The 16,100-nt window shown below is 47.8% G+C and overlaps 1 protein-coding gene across 1 annotated transcript; it reads right to left on the minus strand.

Annotated features, from left to right (window-relative positions):
* Nucleotides 1–1,885: 1,885 nt before the first annotated feature.
* On the minus strand, nt 1,886–16,086 carry LOC101943156 (histone H2A.J). Its single transcript, XM_065561981.1, has one exon. The coding sequence runs from the start codon at nt 14,213–14,215 to the stop codon at nt 13,826–13,828; it is 390 nt and encodes a 129-aa protein (XP_065418053.1). The 5' UTR covers nt 14,216–16,086; the 3' UTR covers nt 1,886–13,825.
* Nucleotides 16,087–16,100: the final 14 nt, after the last annotated feature.

The following is a 16,100-nucleotide window of genomic DNA, read 5'->3' on the forward strand; positions in this document are numbered from 1 at the left end:
ACAGCCAGGGAAACCCCAGATGCCCTCTCGTCCCACCACCCTACTCGCCAACCACCCACCTTACCCCAGCCCACAATCAGCTGGGCAATTCTTCAAATGTAATGAGCTGGGGCATGTGAAGGCCAACTACCCCAAGAGCACCAGATGACTGCAATTCATCACCCCGAGGTCCCAACGAGAGCCTTCAGACCCAGATGCTTCACAAATACCCCCAGAGCTAAGGGAAACTGTGAGTGTGGGAGGGAGGAAGATTACTGTATGGACAGACACTGGAACACAGGTGTCAGCTATCCACCAATCCCTGGTGGACCCCAAATTCATCAACCCAGAGGCCCAAGTGATGGTGCAACCCCTTAAAGCCAACTCTTTTAACTTGCCTACAGCCAGGTTGCCTGTCCAGTACAAGGGCTGGTCAGGAATATGGACTTTTGCAGTCTATAACGATTATCCCATTCATTCCCATGCTGCTGGGAGAAGACTTAGCCAACCATGTGAGGCTTATAAAAAGGGTGGGGATGGTCATCCGCAGCCAGGCTAAACAGGCCTCCAAACCTAACCCCATTTCTGAGTCTCCTACAAGAACCCAGTCTGTGTCCCCTGATACCATAGGCCCAGGAACTCAGCCAGAGGTTGTGAAAACAAACCCCAGACCAGAGTCTATGGCAGCGGTTGTAAATCCAGTTCCTGGGACCCAACCAGAACCAGACCAAGGATCGGAACTCATGGAGCAGTCAGCACCAGAGCCCATTCTTGCAACCACACCAAAGCCAGGGGAGCCAGCACCAAGGGGCGCCACAGAGCCGGCACCTGCAGCAGCAGCTAAACCGGTGCAAGAAGCTCAACCGGAACCTGAAATGCAACCTAGTGCACCAGTAGAGAGTAGTTCACAATCGACGGAGACACCCCCATCACCTGCATCGCTTCCAGTGGGACCAAGCCCAAGTCCACAACCCAGCAAGGAACTAATGTCTCCAGCATCAAGTGAGCAGTTCCAGGCAGAGCAGGAAGCAGATGAAAGTGTCAAGGGAGCTTGGCCAGAGCACAGAGCAACTCACTACCTCTCAGCTCTTCCAATAGGTCCAGGTTTGTTGTAGAAGGAGGACTTTTATACAAGGAAACTCTTTCTATTGGGCACAAGGAGAACTGGCATCCTCAGAGACAGTTGGTAGTTCCAACTAAGTATAGGGAAAAGCTCTTGAGCATAGCCCACGATCACCCTAGTGGCCATGCTGGGGTGAACAGGACCAAGGACTATTTGGGGAAGTCATTCCACTGGGAGGGAATGGAAAAGAACTTTTCTATCTATGTCCAGTCTTGTGAGGTGTGCGAGAGGGTGGAAAAGCCCCAAGACCAGGTCAAGGCCCCCCCATAATTGAGGTTACATTTCAGTGGGTAGCTGTGGATATTCTAGGTCTTTTCCCTAAGAAGACACCCAGAGGAAAGCTATACATACTGCCTGTGATGCAACAGGGAGTGGGGAGTATTGACCTGGGAATGTTGCAGAGGAGTTTTACTGGGACTGTGTGTGGGATGGGAGACTTTCCAAGGGAAGATACCGAAGCATGTAACATGAGAGCCCAGGAGAGGGGTTGGGGCCAGGTGACACCTTCTGCCCGGGAAAATGGACAAAGGCTGGAGGAGGAACCAGGGGGAGGGGGTTTGAGATGGCTGGAGGAGGTTTCAGTTTGGAGCTGGCTGGGGAAACGGAGGGAGCCCCAGGACTGGGGTCTAAGTCCCTGTCCCCCAGAAGGATTTGACTGTGGGGTCCTGGTTAAACCTACAAGCTTTGTTTGGGACTGTGTTACTGTCATCCAATAAACCTTCCATTTTACTGACTGTCTGAGAGTCACAGTGAATCAAAGGAAGTGGGGGTGCAGGGCCCTGATTCCCCCACACTCTGTGACACTGACCTTCATGGATTTTGCCACCCGATGTCTGGAAGCAGTAGCTCTAAGCAACATCAGGGCTAAAAGTGTGGGCCAGGCATTGGCAGACATTTTTGCCAGGGTAGGTTGGCCCTCAGACATCCTTATGGATTCGGGAACTAACTTTCTGAAAGGGACCATGAAACATCTTTGGGAAGCTTATGGGGTGAACCACTTCGTTGCCACCCCTTCCAACCATCAAACAAATGGCCTAGTGGAGAGTTTTAATGGGAATTTGGGGGCCATGATATGTAAATTCATGAATGAGCACTCCAATGACTGGGACCTAGTGTTCCAGCAGTTGCTCTTTGCCTATAGGGCTTTACCACATCCCAGTTTGGGATTTTCACCCTTTGAACTCGTTTATGGCCACAAAGTTAAGGGGCCATTACAGCTGGTGAAGCAGCAATGGGAGGGGGTTACATCTTCTCCAGGAACTAACGTTTTGGACTTTGTAACCAACCTGCAAAACACCTAGCTCTTGCTTGAGAAAACCTACAGGATGCTCAACAAGAGCAAAAGTCCTGGTATGATAAACATACCAGAGAGCGTTCCTTCAGAGTAGGTGACCAAGTCATAGTCTTGAAAGCGCTCCAGGCCAATACGATGGAAGCATTGTGGGAGGGGCCATTTATGGTCCAAGAGCGCCTGGGAGCTTTTAATTACCTCATAGCGTTCCCAGACCCTACCCTAAAACCTAAAATATACCATGTTTATTCTCTAAAGCCCTTTTATTCCTGACAAATCAAGGTTCTCCATTTACAGCCCAGGAGAGAGATGACACTGAGTAGGCTGAAGAAGTCTACTATTGTAGAACTGATGAATGAAATTGCTTTTAATTGTTCACTTTATAATGTAACTTCATAAGTACAGTTTTATGAATGAAATAACATCCATTCATAAAACCAGTTACCCCAATAACTGGCTAATTGACAATTAAGATGCTTGTTAAGAGCCACAGTTGTTCAGCCTGCTGCCTTTGTAAATTTCACTATCAATCCAATTCCTGCTTAAATCACTGAAACTTGCACTGTTTCAGTATTGTAACTTCTGTTCACCATTCATTACACTTGCCTACATTGTAACTTCTGTTCACTGTTTGCCATATTGTAATTCAAACCCCATTTTAAAACGCTTACTCCATTTTGTAAAAGCTGGCTCCAACCTTCATTTTTGCAAGCCCTGCTGTAATCTTATTAGTTTAGTTTAGATGTGTGAATGAGGTATGGATGGATGATGGAATCAACCTCCAGCACCAGCCTGTCCTGATGAAATAGTGTTCAAACATCAACGGCTGAAGATGCAGACAAGAGCCCTAACAAAGTAAGAAGAGTCCACCCTAAAAAGAACAAAGGTACAATAGAAGGAAGATCAGAGCCAGGTCCCAGGCTGAAAGTTACGCCTGCAATTGACTGGTGATCAATCACCAAACCCAGTAGGGTGACCAGATGTCCCGATTTTATAGGGACAGTCCAGATATTTGGGGCTTTTTCTTACATAAGTGCCTATTACCCCCCACTCTCTGTCCCGATTTTTCACACTTGCTCTCTGGTCACCCTAAAACCCAGAGGCAGCGTGACACAGCAAGACCTATAGACTCTGGATTCAAACTAAAGCCTACAAAAAGCGTGGGTGAGATGGAAGACTTTGGAGGGTAACATTCTGCTGCCAACATGGAAGGGCATCGGTGCATGCCAAACAGAGACCCAGCCCTTCCTTGTGCCCGGCTTTCCTGGCCAGTTAGCCGCCACAAGCTACGAACCCAAGCTGCAAAATCAAGCCATGAACTCAAGCTATGTTCAGGACTGGTAACTATGCAGCAGCTGCAGAACATCTGATGGATGTGTGAATGTGTGTGTGTGTGGATGTGTGTGTATAGGTATCAGGTATAATGTGTGTGTATAAGGATTAAGATATTAGTTATTGGTCATAAATCAAATTGTTATCATAATAAATGTGGCATCTTTGTCTTGCTCCCTGAAAAGATCCTGTGTTGTTTTGTCTGTATAACACTGTGAAGGAAAAAGCAACAGTGGTGTAGAAGAGGTGAGGCTTTCCATAACCTTTGGGTGTAAGCACTGACAGCAAATCCAGGAGCTGTGCACTAGCTTTGCGCCAGTGTTTTTAGCCACCCTGGGATGGACAGAACAGTCATACCACTCCACTGACACAGGTGATGCTCACCCAATTAGAGCCCAACCTTACCGGATGGCTCCTCAAGCCAAAACTGCAATAGAAAGGGAGATCAAGGACATGTTACAGATGGTTGTAATCCACCCCTCTGAGAATGCATGGGCATCTCCAGTGATTATGGTTCCCAAACCTGATGGGGAAATCCACTTTTGTATGGACTACCATAAGCTAAATGCTGTAACTTGCCCAGAAAACTATCCAGTGCTACACACAGATGAACTATTGGAGAAACTGAGATGTGCCCAGTTCATCTCCACCTTAGACTTTACTAAGGGGTACTGGCAAGTGCCACTAGATGACCCAGCCAAGGAAAGGACAGCCTTCATCACCCACGTAGGGCTGTATGAATTTAATGTGCTCCCTTTCGGACTGTGAAATGCACCCGCCACCTTCCAGAGACTGGTTGATAATCTTCTGGCTGGATTAGGGGAATTTGTAGTCGCCTACCTAGACGATGTGGCCATATTCTCAGATTCATGGGCAGAACACCTGGACGACCTCCCAGCTGTCTTCCAGCGCATAAGGGACGCAGGATTAACCATTAAGGCCAAGAAATGTCAAATAGGCCTAAACAGGGTAATCTACCTTGGACACCAGGTGGGCAAGGAACTATCAACCCCTTACAGGCTAAAGTAAATGCTATCCAAAATTGGCCTGTCCATAAGTCAAAAAAGCAGGTCCAATACTTCTTGGGCTTGGCCAGGTATTACCGACGATTTGTACCACATTACAGGTGGTTCCATCTGCAGACTGCCCATGCTGCACTGAAGTGGCTTCACTCAGGGTATGTCTATACTTACCTCCAGGTTCAGCGGTAAGCAATCAATCGTCTGGGATCGATTTATCGCGTCTTGTCTAGACGCGATAAATTGATCCCGGATCGATCCCAGAAGTGCTCACCGTCGACGACGGTACTCCTGCTCCACGAAAGGAGTAGGCGGAGTCAATGGGGGAGTCTGCCTGCCGCGTGTGGACCTTTGGTAAGTACCTTTAAGTTCGAACTAAGGTACTTCGACTTCAGCTACGTTATTCACGTAGCTGAAGTTGCATATCTTAGTTCGAACTGGGGGGTTAGTATGGACCAGCCCTTAGTCAAAGAAAGTAACAAAAATCTTCTTCAGTGGAGCTTAGCTCTTCAGGACTTTGATTTTGAAATACAACACATTTCAGGAGCCTCTAACAAAATGGCTGATGCACTCTTCCAGGAAGGTTTCCCAGAATCAGATGGGTAAAAATCTCCCTGTATTCTAAGTTGTAGTAGTCCTAAAATGTGGAAAATACTGTTTAGTTCTTCATGTAATTAGTAGTAAAATTAGAGGTGCATGTATCTTATTAACTCTGTTTCCTCAACCTCCAGGAAGAAATCCCAGGCGGTGTGGACCCTACCTAAACCAGGCTGGCCAGCACTGTCTGTGATTTGGGGTGTGTGCGATAAATGAAAGTGGGGGTAACTCCCTTTTATGGACACCCAGTCAGCCAGTTAACTATAAAATCCCTCTTAGTAGTTGTTCTCTACTTGCTTTTCCTGTAAAGGGTTAAAATGTCTCCTGGCATAGATAAAAGGAAGGGAGTGAGTACGTGACCAAAAGAGCCAATGGGAAGGCAAGAACTTTTTAAAATTGGAAAACAACTTCCCCTTGGTCTGTCTGTTGTTGTTCTCGGGGAGAAGCAGAGACAGGGCTGGAACTATGCTGTAAGAAGCTTGGGGCCAGTTAGGAAAAATCATCTAAATCAGGGGTGGGCAAACTACAGCCCGGGGGCCACATCCGGCCCTCCAGATGTTTTAATCCGGTCCTCAAGGTCCAGCCGGGGAGCAAGGTCCAGGGCTTGCCCTGCTCTGGTGCTCCAGCCGGGGAGCAGGGTTGGGGGCTTGCCTCGTTGCACGTGGCTCCCGGAAGCAGTGGCATGTCCCCCCCCCCGGCTCCTACGCATAGGGGCAGCCAAGGGGCTCTGCATGCTGCCCCTACCCCAAGCACCACCCCTGCAGCTCCCATTGGCCGGGAACCATGAACAATGAGAGCTGCAGGGGCAGTGCCTGCAGACAGGGCAGCGCGCAGAGCCTCCTGGCTGCGCCACCACATAAGAGCCGGAGGGGGGACATGCCGCTGCATCTGGGATCTGCTTGAGGTAAGTGTCGCCCAGAGCCTGCACCCCTGACCCCCTCCTGCATCCCAACCTCCTGTCCCAGCCCTGATCACCATCCGAACCCCTCGGTCACTGCCTGAAGCACCCTCCTGCACACCCAACCCCTCATCTCCAGCCCCACCCCAGAGCCCGCACCCCCAGCCAGAGCCCTCAACCCTCCCTGCACCACAACCCCTTGCCTCACCCCAAAGCCCCCTCCCGCACCTTGAACTCCTTATTTCTGGCCCCACCCCAGAGCCCGCACCCCCAGCCAGAGCCCTCACCCCCTCCCGCACCCCAACCCCAATTTTGTGAGCATTCATGGCCTGCCATGCAATTTCCATACCAGATGTGGCCCTTGGGCCAAAAAGCTGTAACCCTGGGAATTTAACACATGCCTGGAATGGCCTGTGTTAATTTTTAGAATCCTTGTGGGCCCCCACCTTCTGCACATGAAGTCCCAGGGTGGAGAATCAGTCTTGACAGCTGGCTTCAAGACTGAGCTTGATAAGTTTATGGAGGGTATGCTATGAAGAGACTGCCTACAACGGAATGTAGCCGATCCGTAACTGGCAGCAGCAAATCTCCAGTGGCCAATGATGGGACACTAGATGGGGAGGGCTCTGAGTTTCTACAGAGAATTCTTTCCCAGGTATTTGCCTGGCGGGTCTTGCGCACCCGCTAAGGATGGGATCTAACTGATCACCAGATTTGGGTTGGGGAAGCAATTTTCCTGCAGACCAGATTGGCAGAAACCATGGGGATGTTTTGCCTTCCTTTGCAGCATGGGTATCTTGCCAGGTTAATCTAGTGTAAATGGTGGATTCTCTGTAACTTGAAGTGTTTAAATCATGATCTGAGGCATGGGTGGTGAGTGGAGTCCCCCTTCCACCTGCTCCCCTCCCCCACCTGGAGGAAGCCCTGAGCTGCCCCCTCCCCCCCCCCCCACCTGCCTGGAGGTGTCCCAAGCCCCCACCTGCTCGGAGGAGCCCCGAGCCAGCCACGCCACACCTCCCCTCCCCAGACCCAAACTACTGCAGGGAAAAGCGTCTTGGACTCTTGTCTCCGCAGGAAGAAGTTTTCGCTATGCCCCATGCAGGTTTCGGGGCGGCTGAGGAGGTGGTATTTGCTACTTATCTTTCTGGGTTCATCATTAATCACTCTGGAGTCCAAGATTACTGATGAATCTGGGAAGCTGAATATCACATACAAGCCACCTGAAACGTGCATGGGGCATAATAAAACAAAAACTTCCCCCCGCTAAACCCCACAGCCGAGGGTCCAGCAGCCTATTATACCCACCGCCCGTGATCTGAGGACTTCAGTAACTCAGCCAAAGGTCAGGGGGTCTATTACAGGAGTGGGTGAGTCAGGTTCTGTGGCCTGCAGTGTTCATGAGGTCAGATAGTCCCTTCTGATGTTAAAGTCTATGAGATCCTACACCAAAGACAACACTTGTAGCTGTGACGTTATTCATCTGAACTGTGACCGTGTAGATCATTGTTGCAACCAAGGTCCTATAGAGGCACCGAATCTTGTACAAAGGGGGTTACGTAAGGTGTCCATGAAAAGGTTATGATTTACTGGTTATGATTACGCTATTTGTATGCATGTATCGTTTTTTTAAATTTAAAGTTATAAGTATTGGCTCTATACTGTCTGTATTTCAAACTTGTGCTATGCTTCTGGGTGACACCCCAGACAATTTGGCATCAGCACTGCCTAGCCTGCTTGATGGCCCATTAGGGACCATCAACTATACAAATAACCCATTGAGAGAAGGCAGATACACCTTGTGACTCAGCAAAGCATGCAGGGACATGCCTATGGACAGAACTCTGAGGTTTTTCCATGCCATGTGCTGGGTAGCTTGTGTTTGGAACAAAGGAAGCACAAGCCACATCGTGAAAGGACTATAAAGAAAGCTGCAGCATCTCCATTTTGTCTTCAATCCTGCTTCTTAACTCTCGAGGAACTTTGCTACAAACTGAAACTCTGATCAAAAACTGAATGACCCATCCCAGCTGGGGATGTATTCCAGAGACTTGATTTGAACCTGCAGTTTATTCCATCACTGCTACAAGCCTGAACCAAGAACTTTGCCATTATTGTATATAATTGATTCCATTTAACCAATTTTAACTTTCATCTATGTTTCTTTCTTTTTATGAATAAACCTTTAGATTTTAGATTCTAAAGAATTGGCAACAGTGTGATTTGTGGGTAAGATCTGACATATATTGACTTGGGTCTGAGACTTGGTCCTTTGGGATCAGGAGAACCTTTTTTCTTTTACTGTGGTATTGGTTTTCACAATCATTCATCGCCATAAGGCGAGGTGTTGGTGGTGATATTGGAAAACTGCAGTGTCTAAAGGAATTGCTTGTATGACTTCTGGTAGCCAGTGGGGTAAAACTTAAGTCCTCTCTGTTTAGCTGGTTTGATGTGTAAAGAACTCACAGCCTTGGGCTGTGACTGCCCTGCTCTAAGCGATTTGTCCTGAATTGATACTCTCAGTAGTGTCCCACCACCAAAGGCAGCATTGTTACAGTAGCCAATCCTACAATGAACTATCCAAAAATGTATTAAGTAAGAAAGAAAAATAAGAGAGTGATTTATGGGAAGGGGATGTGGGAAAGCAGTGCTGCCCCTACACCCACCCCATCCTCATCATTCTCAATGACAGGGATTGAGGGTTAATTTTCCACCCCGCCTGATCCATCACTCCCATAAAAAAGGGCTGCGGTCCCCACAACCTGAATCCAGATCGCTCTGCTCTCAGCCCGGATTGGGGCACCTGCCCTGCTGGAATCCCCTGGGGGGGAAGAACACCCCAACCCCCTCGTGCAAGGGGTCCTGGATCGGGCTCAGCTCTGACCTCCTCCTAGTGCAGGTCTCCTGCGGGGGTGGACCAGGCAGTGCCTCCTGCTAAGCCTGGCTGCCGCTAGAGGGTGTGGCTGTCAAGATCAGGGGCACTATAGTGTGGTCAGCCCCCTCGGCCATAGTGCAGAGCTGCCTCCCTGCCAGGTGCATCTTGCATACCCTGCTCTGTCTGCTGAATGCACCTGCTCCACCTTCCCTGTAAGGGCCCTGCCTGTGGCACCACCGCCACTTCCCAGAGCCTCCCTCTTGCCCCAGTACCCAGCTCCCTTTGCCCCGAACTACCTCCTGGCTGCATGGTCACCTTCCCTCTCCCTGACACCTCACCTCTCTCCTTGCTGCCAGCACTGTGGGATCCCCCCCAGGAAGCCAAGGGGATGTTGGTGCTGGTGCAAGCGCTGCCAGGGGGTGACATCCCCAACGGACTTTCAGCCCAGGATACAGGTGCTCAGCTTGCACCAAAGCACCTCCTCCACCCTGCCCTGGACTATCACGCAGAGCGTGGCCGTATATTTGGGGTGGGTGTTTGTTATGGGGTGTAGGCTGGGGAGTGTCTGGGGGAATAGTCAGGGCTGGGCAGGATGGGGGTACATGGGGGATAGGTGGGGTTCAGGGTGCATATGCTGTGTGTGGGATGGGGGAGTAAATGGGGGAATAGGCAGGGTTGGGTCACTTGAGTGTATGCGGTATACAGTATATGGGATGCATCAGTGCTTAATTTGTGCTGGGGCTTGCCAGAGCTCAGCCCCAGCACCTCTTTCATTAGAAATTAAGCACTTCTGGTCTGCCTTTTCACCTCATTCTGGACCACAGAACAAATGTATATTTTCTTGGTGTGCGATAAAGCACATTCTCTTTCTTTTCCTTGCCTGTCCTTCCTGAACAAACTATACCCCTCTACCCAGAGCCATCCCTAGGGGACAGCGAATCAGGGCGACAGCTCCGGGCCCCGCGCTTTGGGAGGCCCCACAGGCTGGTGCAATTGGCCAGCACCGCATGGGCAGTGGGTGAACCACTGGCTGGGGTAGGCTACCCCCAAACCTGCCCCTTCCACCTGAGGGAGAGCGCGCCAGGAGGGAGAGCGCGCAGTGGTGCCATTGCAGCCTTCCCAGTCCCAGAGTGCTAGGAGGGAGAGCGTATGGTGCCGCTGTAGCCTCCCCAGCCTCAGGAAGGCGGGCGGTGTGGCCCCAGCCCCCTGGAGCCCAGCAGTGCCACTGAAGCGGGTCCCTGGGGGGGTGGAGTGTGGATGGGGACATGCCTGGCTGTTTGGGGAGGCACTGGCTCCCCATGCCTCCCCTACCTGCCCCCAGTACGGTCGGGCCCAGGTGGACCCCATCTCTTCCCAGCAATCCTTCTTCCTGGCACAACATCCCATGGTTGAGGAAGCCAAAGTCCTCCTGTCAACACCATCTTCAGAGCCATACATTCATACCAGGGATATTTTTTTCCCTTCCGGCACACCTTTCCTCAACCACAGGCTGGACAAGAACACCACTTGAATCCCTGACTCCTTCATCTTAGCTCCCAGAGCCCTGTAAGCACTACTTTATCTTCTCAGGGTCATACCTGGCAATACCATTAGTCCCCAGGTAAATAAGCAGAATGGGGTAGGGGTCAGAGGGCTGGATGAGACTCAGCAACCTTTCCATAACACCTCAGTTGCAGGCTTCAGGCAAGCAGTACACCTCCCATGACATCACATCAGGCCACCAGATGGATACCTTTTCCCTCTCAGAAGGGAGTCCTCAACCACCACCACCACTTGTCTCCTCTTCTTGGATATGGAAGCAGTGAGCCTCTCAGGCTTGGGAGCAGTTGGCGTCTCCTCCTCAGATATTGGGGTCTGCTCCTCTCCTCCTGTTGCCAGTACAGCATAACAGTTCTTGACCTTGATGGACAGAGGACCAGAGTGGGGATGGAGCACATCCCACTGCCTGAAGAGCCAGCTGCCAGTCTCCTCCCTCCAGAGCAGCCCAAAACAATATCTAATCTTTCATTTGAAGACATCAAGACTCAGAGGATCCACCAGATTCCTTGGTATTTTGCTGAATGGTTAATCATCATCACTGTTAAAAATGTGTGCCTTATTTCTAATTATAATTTGACTAGTTTCAGTTTCCTACCATTGACGTTGGGCCCAGCTTGTCAGGATGTTCCCTGTAAAACTTTTTTTACTAGGTCGGGAACAAGGAAATGGGCAGCAGGTTCCCAGGAGCATTCATCAGGGCCATAGCCCTCCCAGGGTATGAGGTAGTACATTTGGCCTTGCTGAAGTTTGTAATCAAGAATAGCATGCACTATGTATTTCTCATGACCCTGTCTCTTGACTGGTGGCAGCAGCTGTTAGGCCTGGTCCAGGAACTGATCCTATGTATAGGGCTTCAAAATGATACGTGGAACACTGACTATATTTTGAGGGGCTTGGAGAGTTGAAGTTTGAAGGCAACAGTGTTCATCTGCTGACATATCCAGAAGTAGATGAAGAATTGGTTGTCTAGCTTGTGGGAAGGTCTATTTGTATGGAAGTGTCTCACGGCAATTCAGTTGAATAACAAATAGTAGCAGTAGCAGGTTGTCCTCCTATATGAGGACCAGTCCCTTATAGACACACCACAGGTCGTCCTCACTTTGCTCATTAGTCAAATTTTCACTGGTTTGAAGATTGAGAGGCACGGAGAAGATGGCCTTGAAAATTCAAACTGATGTCTTGAGGCACTGCAGTGATCTAGGACAGGAGGGTGCCTAGCTAGAAAGTAGCACTTAGGCTGAAACTTGTAACTTTTCATAAAGGTTATTTATAGCTGTGTCACAGTTCCCTCCGCCCCCTTTCTCTCTGTGTATCAGTGAATGTGGCAGTGTGTAGGAAATCAGCATATGAGAAAAGAGGTAAGTGAGGAAGTCCACAAGAATGAACATGTTAGAGCCAGAAATCATAATGGTATAAACAATTATCTTATGTTTCACATTTGAAATTTCTTGGGTGGAGAAGTGAAGGTTAATTAACACTGTTAGTCTTTAAGGTGCCACCAGACTCCTTGTTGTTTTTGTAGATATAGACTAACACGGCTACCCCCTGATACTGAAAGGGTGCACACTTATTAAAAACAAAATACAATTGTTTTTGTTTACTCCTCCCCTCTCCCCCACTTGTCAGGCTCCAAATTGTGTCAGGCTATATTTTAAACATGTTTACAATCTGACCTGCCACTTGCTATCCGTTTGTTCAGTACCTAGCATTATAGGGCCTTCGCCTTATTAAGGTATCTACGGGTCACCTCAAGGTAAAAGGGTGGAAATTATATGAATAACTAATAATTCTGGCAAATATTTATAAAAGTTTCCCAATAATTAGACCTCAGATATAGCAAATGTACCTTATATAACTGAGTTTCTACTGACAAGTTCCAGTCTACTGACCAGTTCTCCATGGGGAAAATCAAATAGTATTCCAATATAAATTAAAATAAGCCTATTGTGAAACTGACAGAGGTGAACCACAGGGGATGTTTAAGTATTTATGATTAAATAGATATTTATTGTTCCTGCTGTTTGGTTGTATGATGGTCTTTATTTCTTAGCTGTTATTAGTAAACATTGAACCGTAAAACAGGTTTTTATATCGTTTACAAGTTCTGCAATTTAAAAAAGAATGTCCATCAGATGGCAGTAAAGGATAAGAAATGAGAAAGTGAAATACATTTCACAGCTTAACAGAACCCCTTCTGATTATTTTGATCTATAGTTTTCAAAGATCTGCAAATTCTTAAATAATTTGTACAGTGTAGCCTTTGAGCTGACACCTACACGTATAGCACTGTCTTCTAAATACTGCACCCTGTTTTCATAAAAGCAATTCAGAAGCCCCTTCTCTACATTAAGTAAATAAAATCTTCCTATAGGTTTAGATGAATGAGTCTCTTTCCCTGGAATGGGAAAGGGGTCAGATTTTCTGAGCGATTAGCGATTTTCTCTGCAGACTTTCAAACAAAGTTACACAACTTCCTGTATGTACTGCAAAAGGCATAGTAGTAATTAAATTATTTCCTGTGTTTGAAAAACCCGCGCAAGGATTGTCCAGTAACAACCCTCTTTTTTACCTCTTCAATGAGCTATCTGGACGCATCCCTTTGCTCGGTCGGAGGAATGCGGGGTGGTTTTGACTACTCGTTCCGTACAAAACTACGTGCCCGGGATTTTCCAATAGACTGTCAGATTCGTTACCCACTTGGAGACCTCTATTCTCGTACATCTGACAACAAATAACCCGTAAAGGAGAAGGTTGGATGTGAGGCTTGAGAGCTGTAAATACTGACTTCTGTTGCAAGTTATGCAGTGGGAAAATGATCATTACGCATTAAATCTCAAATTTCCCATGTCATCTTCAGACAAAGTTATCCCCCCCCCCCCGCAGTAAGGCACTTTTAAGTGCGTGTGTGAACGGAATGTAATTTACACATTTTGCCCAATTTAATCCACCGCTAGAAAAAAATGAGGGCGAAATCCTGTCCCCGCTGTCAGTTATTTTTGTTTGTTTGATTTTGTCACGTTGATTTTTGTAAGAGGGGGATTTCACTGTTTGGCGTACACACGATTCCTACCGGAACTTTTGGAGATAATCAAACCCTTTTTTGACTTTGTGGGTGGCTCTGAAAAGAGCCGTTAAGTTAGTTTTAAATTCGAAGTGTTTATTTCTCACTTCAGCTTTACTTGCTCTTGGCCTTGTGGCTCTCAGTTTTCTTGGGCAGCAGCACTGCCTGGATGTTGGGCAGGACACCACCTTGAGCGATCGTGACTTTCCCCAGGAGCTTATTGAGTTCTTCGTCGTTACGGATGGCGAGCTGCAGGTGACGGGGGATGATCCTGGTTTTCTTATTGTCCCGAGCAGCGTTGCCGGCTAATTCGAGAATCTCAGCGGTCAGATACTCGAGCACCGCGGCCATATAGACCGGAGCTCCAGCTCCCACCCGCTCAGCGTAATTACCTTTGCGGAGCAGGCGGTGCACTCGACCCACCGGGAACTGCAGCCCAGCCCGCGAGGAGCGAGACTTCGCCTTAGCCCGCACCTTACCGCCCTGCTTTCCCCGGCCTGACATTTGCAATTCACGTTCTATCTAGCACCGTTTGCTCGGGAAAAGAAATGCAAAGTAAGCCAAGGGACACCCAGCAGCCGCCCTTATATTTCTTCCGTTTTCAGACTCAAACTATTTGTGATAGGCTGGCTGAAGACTTGCATTCTCTGAACAGCCAATGGGGAAGCGGATCTAACTGTGACCATTGGTGAAGTGTAATATGCCGGTTGGGAATGTGGTGGGTTTTGCGTCTCCCCAAAAGAGACGCAATAAAATAGAATTTAAAAAAAAGTAAGAAAAAAAAAAACGGGGGGTGGGAGGGGTCGGTACCATTTTCCCCTCACACTGTTATTGCGGAGCTGCAAAGAATACGAGAGACTACCCTGATTTCAAGCTCATTGCATATCAAGGGAGTTTTGTGTTTACAGTTTAGAAATGTCTGCAATGGGTCTTGTACATTGGCCCTCAGTGACATGGAACACTCATTGAAGGTGCTCGTGCTCCTAATTTAGTTTCTTTGAGGTAAACTTATCAATTAAATTAATTTTAAACAAAACCCTAATCTCTATCTTCGAGACTATCTTGCGGAGGTAATTAAACCAGGACATAAATAAATCAATAATTGGTCCATTTATCAAACAGTCAAAAAGACTGGCTAAAGTGAGTATTCCATAGCAGCAGTGCATTCAGTTTACAGAAACACACAAGAGCATTTATGTAAATATCTAGTGGGTAGGAAATAATTTTGTCTGAAGACGACATGGGGGAATTGAGATGTAATGCATAACGATCATTCGCCCACAGGGTAACTTTTTACAGGAACAGTTAGTATTTATATATGCATTTCACGTCCTACACGCAACTTTCTTTTCCAGATAGTTATCAGATTTAGGAGAACAAAGGTTTCCAAATGACTAGTGCATCTGTTTGAAAGTCAAATAGAAAATGATTTTCTGAAAATCCCCAGGACCTAGTTTTGTACCGAACTAGTATTCAAAACCACCCCCTACTCCTCCGACCGAGCAAAGGGGTGCGTTTAGGTAGCTCCTTGAAGGGGTTAAAAGGACGGTTTGTCATTGTGCAATCCTTGCAGAGCGCGGGCTTTTCAAACTCACGCAAGTGTGTAATTGACTAATCCTTGCACAGCGCGGGCTTTTCAAACTCACGCAAGTTTGTAATTGACTAATCCTTGCACAGCGCGGGCTTTTCAAACTCACGCAAATCTGTAATTGACTAATCCTTGCACAGCGCGGGCTTTTCAAACTCACGCAAAACTAGTAATTGACTAATCCTTGCACAGCGCGGGCTTTTCAAACGCAGGAACTTGTTTTTAATCCGCGCCAAGCAACCAGATAGAGAACGGATTTTTGCTTCTAAAACTGCCATTTTCTCCCGCTTCCCTCCATCACTCTCCTCGCCGACCTGGGCCAATGCGCGTTTACGCGGTAATCTTATGGCTATTCTAGATCAGTCCCCTAACAGCATTTATACGAACAGAATGATTGGCTCCCTCACTAATATTACAAAATGCATCTTCCAAATTGAATACACTATCTAAAAATATTAGCATTATTTTAATACCCCCGTAACGCTGCTTTCTAGAAAATGCGCTCGACATTCTTCCCTATAAACCCAACTTCCCGTGCCCCTGCGACTGATGGGGGAAGTGGCCAGAGACTGCATCTAACGACACCATCTACAGCAAAATGGTATTTTCCTGCAAGTGTTTGCTGCTAATCAAATAGCTTCAATACTTTACAACTATTACTTCGATATTCTAAACAAAATATGAATTAACACAAATGGTAGGAGCCCAGTTAAGAGTTTGCTCCGTGTTCCCTTGAGCAGTTTTATTTGCTGTTTTCAGAAGTTCATGATTCAACCCCGCACCTCTACATAAATGACCGCT

Source organism: Chrysemys picta, chromosome 1 (genome assembly GCF_011386835.1).
Source record: "Chrysemys picta bellii isolate R12L10 chromosome 1, ASM1138683v2, whole genome shotgun sequence".
NCBI lineage: Eukaryota > Metazoa > Chordata > Testudines > Emydidae > Chrysemys > Chrysemys picta.